The sequence below is a fragment of the Apaloderma vittatum genome, unplaced genomic scaffold (assembly GCF_000703405.1).
Source record: "Apaloderma vittatum isolate BGI_N311 unplaced genomic scaffold, ASM70340v1 scaffold28008, whole genome shotgun sequence".
Taxonomy (NCBI): domain Eukaryota; kingdom Metazoa; phylum Chordata; class Aves; order Trogoniformes; family Trogonidae; genus Apaloderma; species Apaloderma vittatum.
The window spans coordinates 1-13,149 of record NW_009732917.1 but is presented as its reverse complement, the minus strand read 5'-3'; the positions used below and the strand labels follow the sequence as shown (position 1 = coordinate 13,149).

At 51.8% G+C, this 13,149-nt stretch overlaps 1 protein-coding gene across 1 annotated transcript in view; it reads left to right on the top strand.

Annotated features, from left to right (window-relative positions):
* The window catches only part of RNF43 (ring finger protein 43), a gene marked incomplete at its 3' end in the record, with an annotated part of 40,309 nt that extends 27,167 nt beyond the window's left edge, over nt 1-13,142 (top strand). The window contains exons 2-8 of the mRNA XM_009875698.1: nt 6,014-6,136; nt 10,084-10,158; nt 10,303-10,434; nt 10,950-11,051; nt 11,704-11,859; nt 12,430-12,532; nt 12,961-13,142. Of these exons, the coding sequence (XP_009874000.1) occupies nt 6,014-6,136; nt 10,084-10,158; nt 10,303-10,434; nt 10,950-11,051; nt 11,704-11,859; nt 12,430-12,532; nt 12,961-13,142 (873 nt within the window). The remainder of the gene's footprint in view (nt 1-6,013; nt 6,137-10,083; nt 10,159-10,302; nt 10,435-10,949; nt 11,052-11,703; nt 11,860-12,429; nt 12,533-12,960) is intronic.
* Between the last annotated feature and the right edge of the window lie 7 nt (nt 13,143-13,149).

Below are 13,149 nucleotides of genomic sequence, written 5' to 3'. Positions count from 1 at the left end.
CTTATTCCTGCTGCTTTGCCTGTGAGTAGAACAATGGCTACGTAGTGGAGTGATCTTGGTGTAAAGACGGCTTCTGTTGAGCTGGTAGAGCCGAAGGGTTAAGATAAACTGGGAAAAGCCTCTGCTCTGCAGGAGTGAAGACATTCTTGCAGCGTCAGCGCTGAGGGAGATCTGATGACTAGGGTCTCCACTTGTGCTTTTCAAGCTTATGAAGGAATTCAAACCTATGAAGGAATATTATTCACTGACCTCAGAGCCTCGCTGGCAGATGTCCAGCAGGGAAGAGGGTGTGTAGAGCCAGACCCTGTAGGAAAAGTCTTCCAGCAGGGAGGTGAGTGTGCAGCCCATGGTGCCGCCCAGCGAGTGCCCACTGGACCTGGGGCAGAATCCCAGTGTCTGCAGTTGCCCTGTGCAGCCCTAAAATGGGCAGAGAAAGGGCAAAATCCAAGTGATGTTCCTCTGCACCTCCCTGGCTGCCGTCGGGCTAGGCTCACAGGTGGCCTGAGCCAGGGCTGCTCTCCACATCTTTGCTTTTAACAGCTCTTTGTGCTCTTTAGTTCCATCAATTCTCTGTATTTGTCATGATTTTATGTAGCTCTGACATACCTCTTCTCCACTAAGCTGAAGAATTCCTGTGCATTTAATCTCTTCTTGTACAGAAGTGGTGCCTTCTGTTTCAGATGGAGTATGAGCAGGACTTCTTGTAAAATTCAAGATGTTGACACACTGCAGCTTTATCTAGTAGATTTTTTTTAAAATTTCTTTTCCCCCAGTAATGCCTAGAAGTCTATTTGCCTTTTGACTGCTTTGTGTGATTCAACAACAGTTTCCATAAAACTTGCAACGACTCCAAGATCTTTCCAGTTTAACAGTTAACCTAGAGCTCAACCCTGTGTAAAAAAATAGAAAAAGCTAGATATATTTTTTATATTTGCATTTTTTAATGTCTTTGTCAATCCATTACTCAGTATCCAATTTTAATATTTTGCAACCAGTTTTAATATTTATCCACTTGAATATGTATTCTTGAAAAACTCAATAACTTTGCAATTCCTCTCCTTTCCCAAGTCCTTTGGGAATATTTGAGCAACGCAGTTTACTTCTGAGACCGTCCTAGTAAGTTCAGTCCATTGTAAAGGCTGTCCTGCTTTTTTCTCTGCTTAGTTCTGGCAATTACCCTGGGTAGTACTGCATCATATTCTGGCAACTTCCATAGCCTTTACCTTGTAGGAGAGTGGAAGAGGATTATCGGTATGCCATTCCCATCATTACTCCTAACTTCTTCAAATTCACCTTGGTGTTTGCTACCTGGAATTTTTTCTGGTATTGTGGTCAATTTAGTGGTGAGGTATATACTTGTGTTAACATTTCACTGGTTTAGTTCTTGATTTTTCTAGAGCCCTTTGGTGAACACTCTCTTGTCCTGTTCTCTTCTCTTCACTATGATGACCTTACTGGTTGGTTATAAAATTTTTACTGCCACTTCGAATCAAGTAAATCCTTTTGACTGGTTCATCCCCCGTGAAGGGAAGGGTGTGAAGTACTCTGAGTTCCCTTAGAGAGAAAACTGAGACTCTCAGGGACTTTGCTTCTCTGAGTCCTTTTTCAGCCCTTGTCTCTAAAGACCCTTTTGTGAACAGAAAGGGGAACAAAAACGTTTAAATGGCTCTTGGGGGAGAAAGGAAAAAAAAGTGAATAATCTCTATTCTATAAGCAGAGCTGATTTGGTGAGAATTAATAGGCTTTGGCTGCAGCAAAACCGATTCAGATGAGGAGTTAGAAAATCCTTTCTGGTGTTGAGGAGAAGGCAGCCCTGGAGTGGGTGAGGAGTCTCCCTTTTTGGAGGTCTCGAAAACAGGTTGAGCGAGTGTCTCTGAGGAATGTTTTAGGTCTGGCTGATCCTGCCTTCGGGCAGCAAAGTGGACTAGATGACCTCTCAGGGTCACCTTTTCTTTTTCTTACTGTTTTATAAATGAAGTCCCCCAAGTGAGAATCGAGCACCTCTCTGCCTGGCTTTCCCCAGGGTCTCTCTACATCCCCCGCGTTTCTGCAGGAGAGCTCCTGGCTGCTCGCCCCAGCTTGGGAATGGTGGCACAATGGGAGGGATGGGCTGGTGGGAAGATGGTGGGAGTAAAGTGGGAAAGATAGCAAGGAATAGTTAGAAAAGAGAAATTCAGTATTTTAGGAGAGGTGGTGTGGATGGAAAAGATAGAAAAGGAGATGCTATAGAGTAAGGAAACAGGAAAAAAAAAGAAGTGGTAGCAAGCAAATAGGGACATGGATGAGCTCTGCATCCTCTTGAAGGGGTGACAGGAGGGGCAGAGTGACAAGGCCAGCGGGTTCACAGGTCTCGCCGACAGAGTGCCGGGGCGTGGGCAGAGCTGGCAGGGCTGAATGGCCTGAGACCAGGTCCAAAACTGGCTACTCCCCCTGCAGCAGCGCAGAGCCCGGCAGGGATCAGCCTGGGAGGAGAGCCTGGCAGAGCCTTGATGTGACTTCGGACAGGGAAGCCTGGGCTGGAGCAGCGCTGCCTGCCTTTTGTCTGCTGGATCAGGGAGGCTTCCCCTAAGAAGAACTGGCTTCTTGGCTCTGCAGTCAGTGCTCCAGAGGTCCCAGCCCAGCAGCCGGGGATGCTCTGCCTGCAGAAGGTGATCCTGCCCTCACTGATCCTCTCTGCAGCCATGTGTGCTCGGGTCTGGTTTCAGAGGGACCGAGGGCTCCTGACTCTACAGCCAGGGCCACCTCCTGGGGAATGAGCCCTCTGCACTCAGGAATCTCGTAATATTTGGTTTTCCACCTCATCCTTAGATTATTTTTGAAGTCTCCTTTTGTCCTGGGAGCACAACGTGCAGCCACGGTCGCTCACTCATAATGCACGGGTCAGCAGGGTTATCTCTGAATTATTAGGAGTGTCATGAGACATGCTCTTTGAATTTCCTGTTTTGTCTTTTTCTGCCATTATTAAAAGGACACATGAACCGAAGAGCTGGAGAGCTCCCAGTCAGGCAAATGGAGTATAAAAGTAATGATGCAGCGTGGTAAAGCTGACAGGATCCTGGGCTCTTGGGTGCCGCGTTGGCCTCGGTGGGGCAGCGCCTGCCGCTGTCGCGTGAAGCATGGGGCGATCTGGGAGCCTTCCCTGAGCGCTCCTGAGTCAGATTGGGTTGCTTCTCTGCAACCCAAATTTCTAGACTTTCTGGTGCTCGGCTTGGTACAGTTGCACTCTCTCTAGTGTCTTTAAGTCTAAATTATATAGTGTTTTGACATTTTTCTTCTGATATCACTGTGGATTAGAGAGGAAGAGCCGAGGAGGAAGATGGATGGGGGACTGCCAGTCAAAGGCAGTTCATCAGTGCCCACCTACCCTGTGCTATCTATTAACATGTAGCAGGTTGTGTCTCAGCTCGTGCTCTTGGTGCCATCTCTTCCAGCTCGGTCTCGGAGCTCCCGAAGGTTAGGTGGGAGCCTGGGGTTTGATTTCTTTGTGCCCTTGTGACTGTAGGGGTTACCAACCTCAAAATCGAGGTGATTGGCAAAGGTCAGTGGTTGTGGGTTTGTTGCTTTGTTGTTCGCTTTGTTTTAATCCTGACCCTTTTAACTCGCTTTCATGGCTTCGTACGACCTGTTCTTGTTTTGTGGCCCAGGGCTTAGCACAGCAAAATGCAGCACCGGCATTTCGTATCGCCTCCCGATTTTGCAGTGCCCGGGTGCTGGTGAGTTCAGAATTGGTGCTGGGTTGTATCACACTCCTGGCACTGTCAGCAGCGTGCCTGGCTTTTTCTTAATGGGTAAAACACATGATACCCAAGGAGGCAATCCCTGCAAATTACCCCCCCAGCCTGGTGCCCCGCAGCCCCCCCGCAGTGAGCTCGGCCGGGAGGGGCAGGATCCGGCCAAGAGCCCCACCAAGCGGTGGCAGCTCCTGCTGCAGCCCCGGGGGGGTTACCGGAGGTGAAAAAGCAGCATCTCTTAGTCCCAGGGATGGTGGGCTCTGGGCTGGGTGGGAGATGCAGGCCAGGATGCTCCAGCCTGCACCTGGACCAGCTCCGGGCACGCAGCCCCTGACCCTTTTAGCGCCGTCTGCCCCAAGCGCAGAGGCTCCGACAGGCAGAGCTCTCCTCTCACCTGTGTCCAGGAGGGCCAGGGAGGACGTTTTGCATCTCCGAGTGAGCGAAGGTGCTGCTTGTCTCCTTCAGCTTCTGAAGGCTTCCACACAGATCTCTGCATCTGAGCGAATCGCCTGCACGCCTTGGCAGCAGCGAGAAGTGGGCACATGCATCCCCTCCTGAAGGATGCGACTAAAACCAGCCCAGGGGAGTCACTCTCCCTTGAAGGACGTGTTCCTGCGACCCGCTCAGACGCTAAAGCCAACACTGGCACGGCTGAGGTTGGGTGAAATGAGTCCTGTTCTCTCTCTCCCCCAGAGCTAGATTTCTGCAATAAGCAGCCGGCAGGGAGGAGGAAACACCATCGGGCTGTTTCCCCACCTGCCCCGTTCCCCAGCTCCTGCCACCCCATGCCAAGTCTCTGGGTACCCTGGGTCCCTGCAGGGTCCGCAGCGGGCTGAGGCTGGGAGCAGCTGCTGGGGCAGCACAGGCACGGAGGTGAGGAGAGTCCTGGGGCTGCTCTGACAATTCCTCTTGTGGTTTTAAATCTGCCATGACAACAGCCTTTTTGTTGTTGTTGTTGCAGGATTACCTGCAGGGTAGGCAAGCAGGGTGGACACCACACACAAAGCCTGCCCTAATCCTGGCTTATAACATTGAGCTTTCTTGCTCGTTTCCCACACTTCCACACACTGAGGCAGTAAGAAAAGCCGTGCAGTAACCTCAGAATTCACAGGCTGTTCTGTGCCGTAACCTGTGTGCTTCATACACCACAGAGGAGGAAGCCGGGCAGCTTTTTTAGGAAGGGCTGGGGGGTTCATGCAAGATGATGGAACTCCCAAGAGGGAGCCAACAGCTGAATTGCAGTTTCTTTCAACCTCTTGCCATCCAGCGTGAGACCATTGTCCCCCCACCACTAGACTGGAAAAATCAGAGGCAATTACACACTTTGCAGGCAGGGATCAGAGCAGTGCTCAGCGGATGTCATCGTGCTGCTGAATGCACAGGAATGAGGTGCAGGGCGCCGAGCTCTGCCCTGGCAACAGAACAGACTCATGTTCAGTGGACTTGACCACTAAAACCCAAACCAAGTGCCACGGAGAGGAGTGAGCCCCACAGCTTGTGTGTCTGTAACATGCTGGGGCACACCCTATCCCCGACTCTAGGATGCTCTGCAGAGGTTCGTACCTGGACCCAGCGCCTCAACCCCCTCCCGTCTCAACTCCCCCCTGCCAGCAGTTTAGCTCAAGCTGACGAACATTTGTCCCAGCACTCACTGGGGATGCGGTTCCTGGGATCTTTTCCTCTCCCTTCTCATTCCTGGTACTTTTCTACTCACTTTTATTTTTTTCTCTCCTTCCTTTGGCTTCTCCTCTGCAAGTTTATCATACTGGTGTTGAGTTTGGTGGCTGAGAAACAAGAAGTGCTGAATCTCTGAGGGCACCAGAAGTTTGATTTTGTTGTGATCCCTTCTCCTTGCGCAGAGCAAACTGCCTTCAGACAGAGAATCCCACAGCCTGAGGATGCTGGCAGTCTCTGCAGCACCAGGACCTGTGCTGTTGGGATGCTCTGTCCCAGAAGTCAGGGGCTGTGGCCTCACAGGCTGCTCCGGCTTTGCACAACAAAGTTAAACCTGAGTGCAGCCACCAGAAAGGCAGGAACTCCACCTTTCTCTGGGATATTTTCCTCATGGACCAAAACTTTGAGGGTGATTTGCTTCTCGTGACATTCAAAGCCTTGCTGATGCTCAGACAGGGCCATGGGTTATAGCAGTGGTGGTGATTTCCACCACAGAGGTGTCCTGCACCCTCTGGGCAGGTCCTTGTGGCACAGTTTGTGGTGAGATTGAGCCACCCTTTCAGTGCTGAGCCCCAAGATCTGAGTTTCTCTTTGCTTTTGTCCTGCAGTCCCACCCGCTGTCCCTGTGCAACACCAGTGAGGATGAACACACTGAATCGGGATTCATCACCATTGTCAAGCTCGAACAGCCAGACCGAGATCCCAACCCCTGCCTGTCGCTGGCTAACAAGGTAGGTGCAAAAATGCCCCCAGTGGCACCAACCTGGGCAGTGAAACCCATGGTACAGGAAAAAGTGAGAGCAGGAAGAGACAGCAAGGTAGGAAGGAGCTTTTGGAAGATGGAGAAAAGAACCAGAATAAAGCAGTGTCTTTGGTAGAAGAGGTCCTTTGGGAGAAGCACTGTACCAGCCATCCCAAATACCCATCCCTCCTTATTTTTTGGACTGCCTGGCTTTGTAAAGGTGTGGAGTTTTCTCTAACCTGACTGCTCAGGGGCAGTTCAGACCTTTCCCCAGCATCTCATATGCTTTACTGCCTCACAGCCTTGTGCCTTGCAGCCCCCCCTCGCTTGCTGGAGGGGATTTGTGTTTCCCTGTGCCCTCCATCCTGTGGGAAAAAACAGGCACAGAAAACATCTTCTGTGGTCCTGTCTTTAAAAATATTACTGTAATCTTCACTGGATGAGGCACATGAAGAATCAGCGCTGTGCAAACCAGACAAACTAGTGGCGGGACACAACCCTTTAGCAGCGTGGCCACCATCTGCCCTCCAAAGGGATGGGAGAGCTCAGAGGTCTTCAGACCAGGTTTCCTGTGAAAGAGGTACCTCGGTGAAACAGCAGTCACCGTATCAAAAGCTGAGGTCACTGCTACAATTCTCCTGTAATAAGGAAGTCAGGTGGGAACGAGGGTCATTTCAAGCCTTAACATCTTTGTGTCTCTGATAAAGTTGCATGGATAAGGCTAACATGAGCTTTTGCTTTAGTGGTTCGCTGCGTCGTTTTATTGTCTCTGTACTAAATGTTATGTTGTTTTCCACAAGCACTGTACAAAAAACCCCAACTGTTTAGCTCTTCTTGGCTTTATCTGGATTGCATTCAGGTGATGCTGCCCCTGTTGTCTGCTTTCCGCTGGTAGGGACATAGTGGGGGTGAAGCCAGGGTCCTCTGTGCAGCTCGGCTGAACAGGGCAGGCGAAACTTTTACCAAGCAGTTGTTCCTGCACGGCAGCTGTTTGGGGTTTTTTGGGTTTTTTTTTTTGGTTGTTTTTATTTTTTTTCGTAGAGGCCATGGCAACAAAAGCAAGGAAAGGGATGTGATGCTGTGATGGCTTTGCCACCTCAGAGCCGGTTGCCCCCAGCTGCATGGGCAGCTGGGCAGTAACGCTTATCCCTTTCTGTACTGGGGGAGAACCCTGAGTTTGGGTTGGTGCTCTGGAGCTGGTGCCAGCTGTTAGCACCAGGCAGTGTGCTACAGTTATTGACCTGCTATTGGTTACCCCGCATCTGCAAAAGGCCTTGGGTCCCACCGCTGATGTACGAGGATGGTGGGATAAAGAGTGAACCCAGGGGCTTCCAGTACAGCTTGTGACAGATGTGAGAGTGAGGGCTCTGCGGGTGCCTTGGGGAGCACAGCTGGGTTCCCCAGCTGCCCCATGTCTGTCCAGATGTGACCATTGCATTATAGCGGTCCCAGGATGCTGGGGGCGGGGGCAGCAGTGGCTCGTTTGGTCCTTGCAGCTGCTGTGGAAGGTCTTGAACAGGAGAAACAAGCAGCTCCAAAGGCTTATCTTTGACTTAAGAACCTGAAAGGTTTAAAAAACATTTTGCCAATTTTGTCCTTGATCTTTGAGTCTGATCACAGTACTGGGAGTACTGGTGTGTTACTGAGTCCGGGGATCGGCTGAGGAGGGTCTGCACAGGGAGGACAAGACATGGTGTGTTGCTGCACTGTGGTCATCCTCCCTGGCCTTCATCCCTTCTCTAGGACCACTGACCCCTCCAAAGCAAAGAAACTCCTGGGTTGTTTGTCTCTCTCTTCATCCTCCTAAAGCCTCTGCCAGGCTCCTTCCCTCCAACATGATACATATCTCTTGCTCAAAATCCCTGGATGTGCTTCACCTCAAAGAGCAGGGATGTAGCTGTGGGATGTGGATGATGCTAGGAGCCTTGTTTTCCTGGCATGTGTTTCTTGTGGTAGAGATTTACATGTTGAATTGCAGTGCTATATCAATGACGATAAAAATAGCCATGTGCAGTGTTATCATAACCTCTGCTTCAGCTGTCACCCAGCCAAGCAGTGCACACAGACAACCCTGTACAGCCCAGCACGAGGATGGCTCCACCAGCCACCTGATGCACTTTTCTGCTTCTTCTCTCTTAAATTTTAGCACTGCTTCAGCATCCGAAGCTGAAACCAATAGGAAAGGTGTTTGGTATGCAAGCAGAGAGGAAGGCATGGAAAATGCCTCGCTCTGGAATCAACTCAAAGTGATTTATTATTTTATTTCTGATGTATCATTTGTAACTTTTTGGTGCATTTATTTTTTTCTGAATGAACCATTGACTGCAGGTCTTGTTGAAACCTCCTGAAACATCCTGTAAATGCCTATTTGCACTAAAAAGCGTTTCAGTCCTCAAAGAGGGAGGTCAGCTGTGCCGTGTGGCTGAAGAGTCGCAAAGATAGCAGGCGCTCAGGAAACGATTGCAGCAAGCAGGCTGTGAATAGCTTCAACAAAAGTTGTGTCCTTTACAAAAGGTGTCAGGAAGAAGAGTCACTTGTCCAGTCTCAGTTGTGTCTTTAGCAGAGTAAAATCTTTGTAGGGCTGTTCACTGTTCATCAAATCTCGACTGGCTCCAGTGAGTGGAAGTCACTGCCTGAATGTCCTGTTTCTTCTGGCAAATGCTGAGGCTCCTTTGATCCCAGGCAGAACCCCAGTCTCTGATCCCTTCCCTGAGCCTCTGATCCCACTTTTCCATCTGGTACCAACCCGAGAGTGTCAAATCCTATCAGCAAGTCGGAGCCTTCAGCCCTGCCCCTGTGGTTTTCCCAACCATCCACACCTCCATTCACATCCTCACCCCTCTCCCTAGACCCAGGCACCCACCTCTGGCACCCAGCTTCTCCCCAGCACGGTGCGTGGAGGTGACCAGCACCTGCAAGCGAGTGATGGAGCCGAACCTGCTTGGCCACTGCTCGCTGCTCTGGGAATGCCCCTTCCTTTGGCTCGGCCGGCGCCTTGCATTTGATATTGCAGCTGGGAAGCGGAGGCGCTGACCTCTGGCCCCTGCGCTGGGGTTTGGCAATGCGGAGGGTAAACTGCTGCAGCAGCTCCAGCAGCTCCCTGTTTGCACAGGGCTCAGGACGCGCAGATCAAAGGGTTCCGCGTGAGTAACAGCGGCCCAGCCCTGCACTTTGTTCACGTTCTCGTCTCCCTTTCACAAGAGGCTGCCTCTGCCTGCCTGGAGGGCTCGAAGGGCTGGGTGGGAGGACGTGAGTGACCCCGCGAGGTACTCCAGGCAGTGTGCTTTGACCTCACCAGGGTGGCACGTATACTCTTTTGGGTGGGTCTCAAATCTCTCCTCCTCAGACCGTGGCAACTGGTGGGCTATGAGAAGCCATCCCCACTCCTAAACCTAGACCCGGGCATCACCTGAGCTTCTCCCTTGTAACTCGGGGGGTCAGGGACCAGGGGGAGCAATGTCTGTGGGAGCCAGGTCCATAGAGAGCCCACAGATGGCGCAGCCACAGTGGAGAAGTGGGGACCTGCAGAGGTTTCTGCTGTCCTGGGATGGGAAGGTTGTGTGGAGGTCAGCAGGGCTAATGGGGCTGCAGATCCCTCCCCAGCAAATCCAGGCCTGAAGCAAAGGGGCACACTGCACAGATGGCCAGGGAATTGGTGTTTAGGTTTATGGGTTGCTGTGACTGCAAGCCCACCAACTAATTCGCCTCCACAACTATAGGGAAAAACCATCCATGAACCGCAGAGCTCTAGCAGGAGCAGGCACTGCAGCTCAACACAAGTACAGAAACCGAAGTGTAAACTATTTTCTCAGTCTAAGTAGCACGTGCTTCTTTGTCCTGTGAAGAGCCAGGAAGGCAGATACACATCCAGATGGTACATGGTAATACAGATGTGCAATACAAAATGCCTACTGAAGCTTCTGTTCTTTTGCACAGGCAAAGCTGGCGGGGGAACGTGGAGCCCGTGCGATCCTTTTTGACATTACTGATGATGAAAGTGCTGCTGATCAGGTACAAACCTCAGTGTGGGGGAGCAGTCAGTTCCTAAAATGTGTGCGAGGTGCATCGGGAGGAACCAGACGTGCCTGGGGGGCTGGGATAGTCCTCGTTTCAGGCTGTTCTGGATTGTCTCTCACTGGGTTTGTTTCTTTCCAGTTGAGAAAGCCCAGAGGTCTGAGTCAGCCCGTGGTTCTCATCAGGGGCCACGATGCTGAACTTCTCATGGGTGTCGTGAACAAGAACAGAGAGGCCCACGTGAAGATAGAGGTCAAGGAGCCACCAGCTTGGGTGAGAGACACACCATTCCCACTGCCTTCTGTATCCTCCCTCCCAAGCCATGTCATGCAATAGGACTTTCCCAGAGACGCTGAGTTGTGCTCCCCAGGGATGGAGATCACAGCCCTTTGCAGGAGCTGCCTGCCTGCAGCAGTCAGGTGGCATGTCGCAAATAAAGGATCAAAAGCACTTTCAGCTTATTTAAGTTTCTTTTGCATAAACATCACAAGTGAGGTGAAGGAATTCCCTGTCTCTTCAGGTGAGACCAAGCCTTATCTTGGGCTACCTTAGACCATGGCCTCTAGGGACCTGAGATGCTGCAAAATAGAAAAATCCCATTCCTTCTAGAATATGCAGAAAAGACTGAGCCCTTTTTCTTTTGCCTATAAAGACCAAGGAGATAGAGCTTGGCCAAAGCTCATGCATTACAAAGCTGATGGTCAAGAAAAGATCAGAATTCCCCTGTCTAACCTCTAAGTCCCTCCCCTGCTACACAAGAGCAATTTCTGTCATGTTTTACCCAACAGCCAGACTACGACGTGTGGATTCTTCTCACGGTGGTCAGCACTGTGGTCGTCATCATTTTGATTTTTGTTGTCCGCACGAAGTGTCAGCTGAACAGGACGCAGGTAGGAACCTCACAGAGCCAGGTGTGTCTGAGCAAACCGAAACATGCGAAGGGCAGGAACGGACACAGTTCGGGAGAGAAAAATGTGCCTCTGTGTGAACTGAAGGTGCGGCCACGTGAGGCAGGAGCGGCCCAGGGATGAGTGAGGTGATTCTGGGATGGGCTGGCCGTGTCCCTCTGTGGTGACCTTGCTCCCCTCCTGCCCCCCCACCAGCACTGCAGCCCCAGCACCTTTCAGAGCTTGTCCCAGCGCCCAGAGCTGCAGAGCTGGCCCACGAGCTCTTGATTTTAGCAGTGTTGTCTGTATTTGTAGAGAGTAGAACATTTTTAACAGAAACTAACAAATTAAACAATCACCTTTCCAGAGTCAGGTGTATTTCCAGCTTTGAGAATACCCCATTTGTTCTATAGAAAGACAGGCCTCTGGGCCTCAAAAATTCAGTACAGCTGAGTGGTTTTGAATGTCCAGTGCCAGATGTCTCCTGCTGGTGATAAAGCCTACTCTGGCTAATTCAGGTTAGGTAAGAAGTCACCTCTGGAAATGAGTATCACCCCTAAATTCCTGATAATCCCATTCTGAAAATGGAAGGGCAGTGAGAATTGTGGCAATGTAAGGCTGAGCTTCTTTTTAAAGATTCCTTTCTTCCTGGCAGGACTCCTTGCAGCAGCAGACCATGCAGGCCATCGGGCAACTGGCCACGCGCAAGTACCAGGCAAGGTGCCGGCAGGCGTCGCGGTGGGACTCGGCCAGCAGCTGCAGCTCAGCCCCGGTCTGTGCCATTTGCCTGGAGGAGTTCAGCGAGGGCCAGGTAGGCTGTGGCCACAGCTGCTGGTTTAGCCACGGCTCTCCCCCGCCGCAGTCAGGTGGGAGCTATAGCGGGAACTGAGCAGTCTGGCAGGGGCGGGAGGTCCTTGGGATGTTTCCTTCTGCAACTCCTGAGGACTAGGAAAGGAGCAGCAGTGATGGAGGACTGGCTGCCCCTTGGCCAAAAAAGCCCTGCCCCTGCTGAAGTCACTTGCCTGCAAATTCAGATTCCCTGAAGACCGGTCTCCAGCTGTTGCTGTAGGGTAAAATGTCCATGATATGTTCATGTTGAAACAACGGGGCAAAAATGGGGTTTGCTTCTTCAAAGCACTCAGCCTAAACATCCCCCAGTTACCTCTCTGAACTTTCACACCCCAAAGCTGGACACAGGGAGCAGAACCAGAGCTGGCAGGTGGTTGCTCAGCCTCCCCTGTGCAAAGCTGGGCTGCAGATCACTTGCCATTAGACGTCTTTCCATCCTGCAAGACTCTCTTCCATCAGGAAGGACCCATGCAGATCTTGGGACATGGTTCTCCTTGCTCACACTCCTCCTCTTTTCTCCACCTCTCTCTAGGAACTGCGGATCATCTCGTGCTCCCATGAATTTCACCGGGAGTGTGTTGACCCGTGGCTGCAGCAACACCACACGTGTCCGCTTTGCATGTTCAATATTCTTGGTAGGGCTCAGACCCAGAATTTCCCAGCCAGGGACGAGTTTGGGTGCAGGGGTTGTGCTCAGGAGGTCCACATACCCTCAGGCGCATGTGTGTGTCTGTGCACATGGGTGTACAGGATGGTGTGTGGGTCCCTGTGAGCCCCTGCAATGTACAGCAAGGTGCTGGGCTTGGACTGGGACCTGCCCCATGAGGAGGAGTTTCCAGTCCTGGGACCTGCAGGGAAGGGAGGTGGAATCTGAGGGTCGGAGCAGCAGGGAGCGTGCTGGGTGTGCAGAACCATCAAGACGGTTTGGTGGTGGCAGTTAGGAGTTGCGGGGTACAGGTGGGACGTGGGACTGGAGTGGGAATGCAGTGGGGGCTTGCCAGTGCTGGGGCTACTGCAGCTGGGCTGTGGGATGGATGCTGGATGCTCCCTTTTCTCTCCACAGCCAGAGACTCGATGGACCAGGCCACAACTGCTGGCTCCAGGCTGGCCCCTCGGGACATGGAACCCGGACGGCGACTCCACCTTTTCCGTCAGCACCCGGGACATGCCCTTTACCACCTCCCACACCCGTATCCTCAGAGGAACCTGAGAAGATTTCCCCCAGAGCCAGCCCACGGCACCCCCTTCTTCC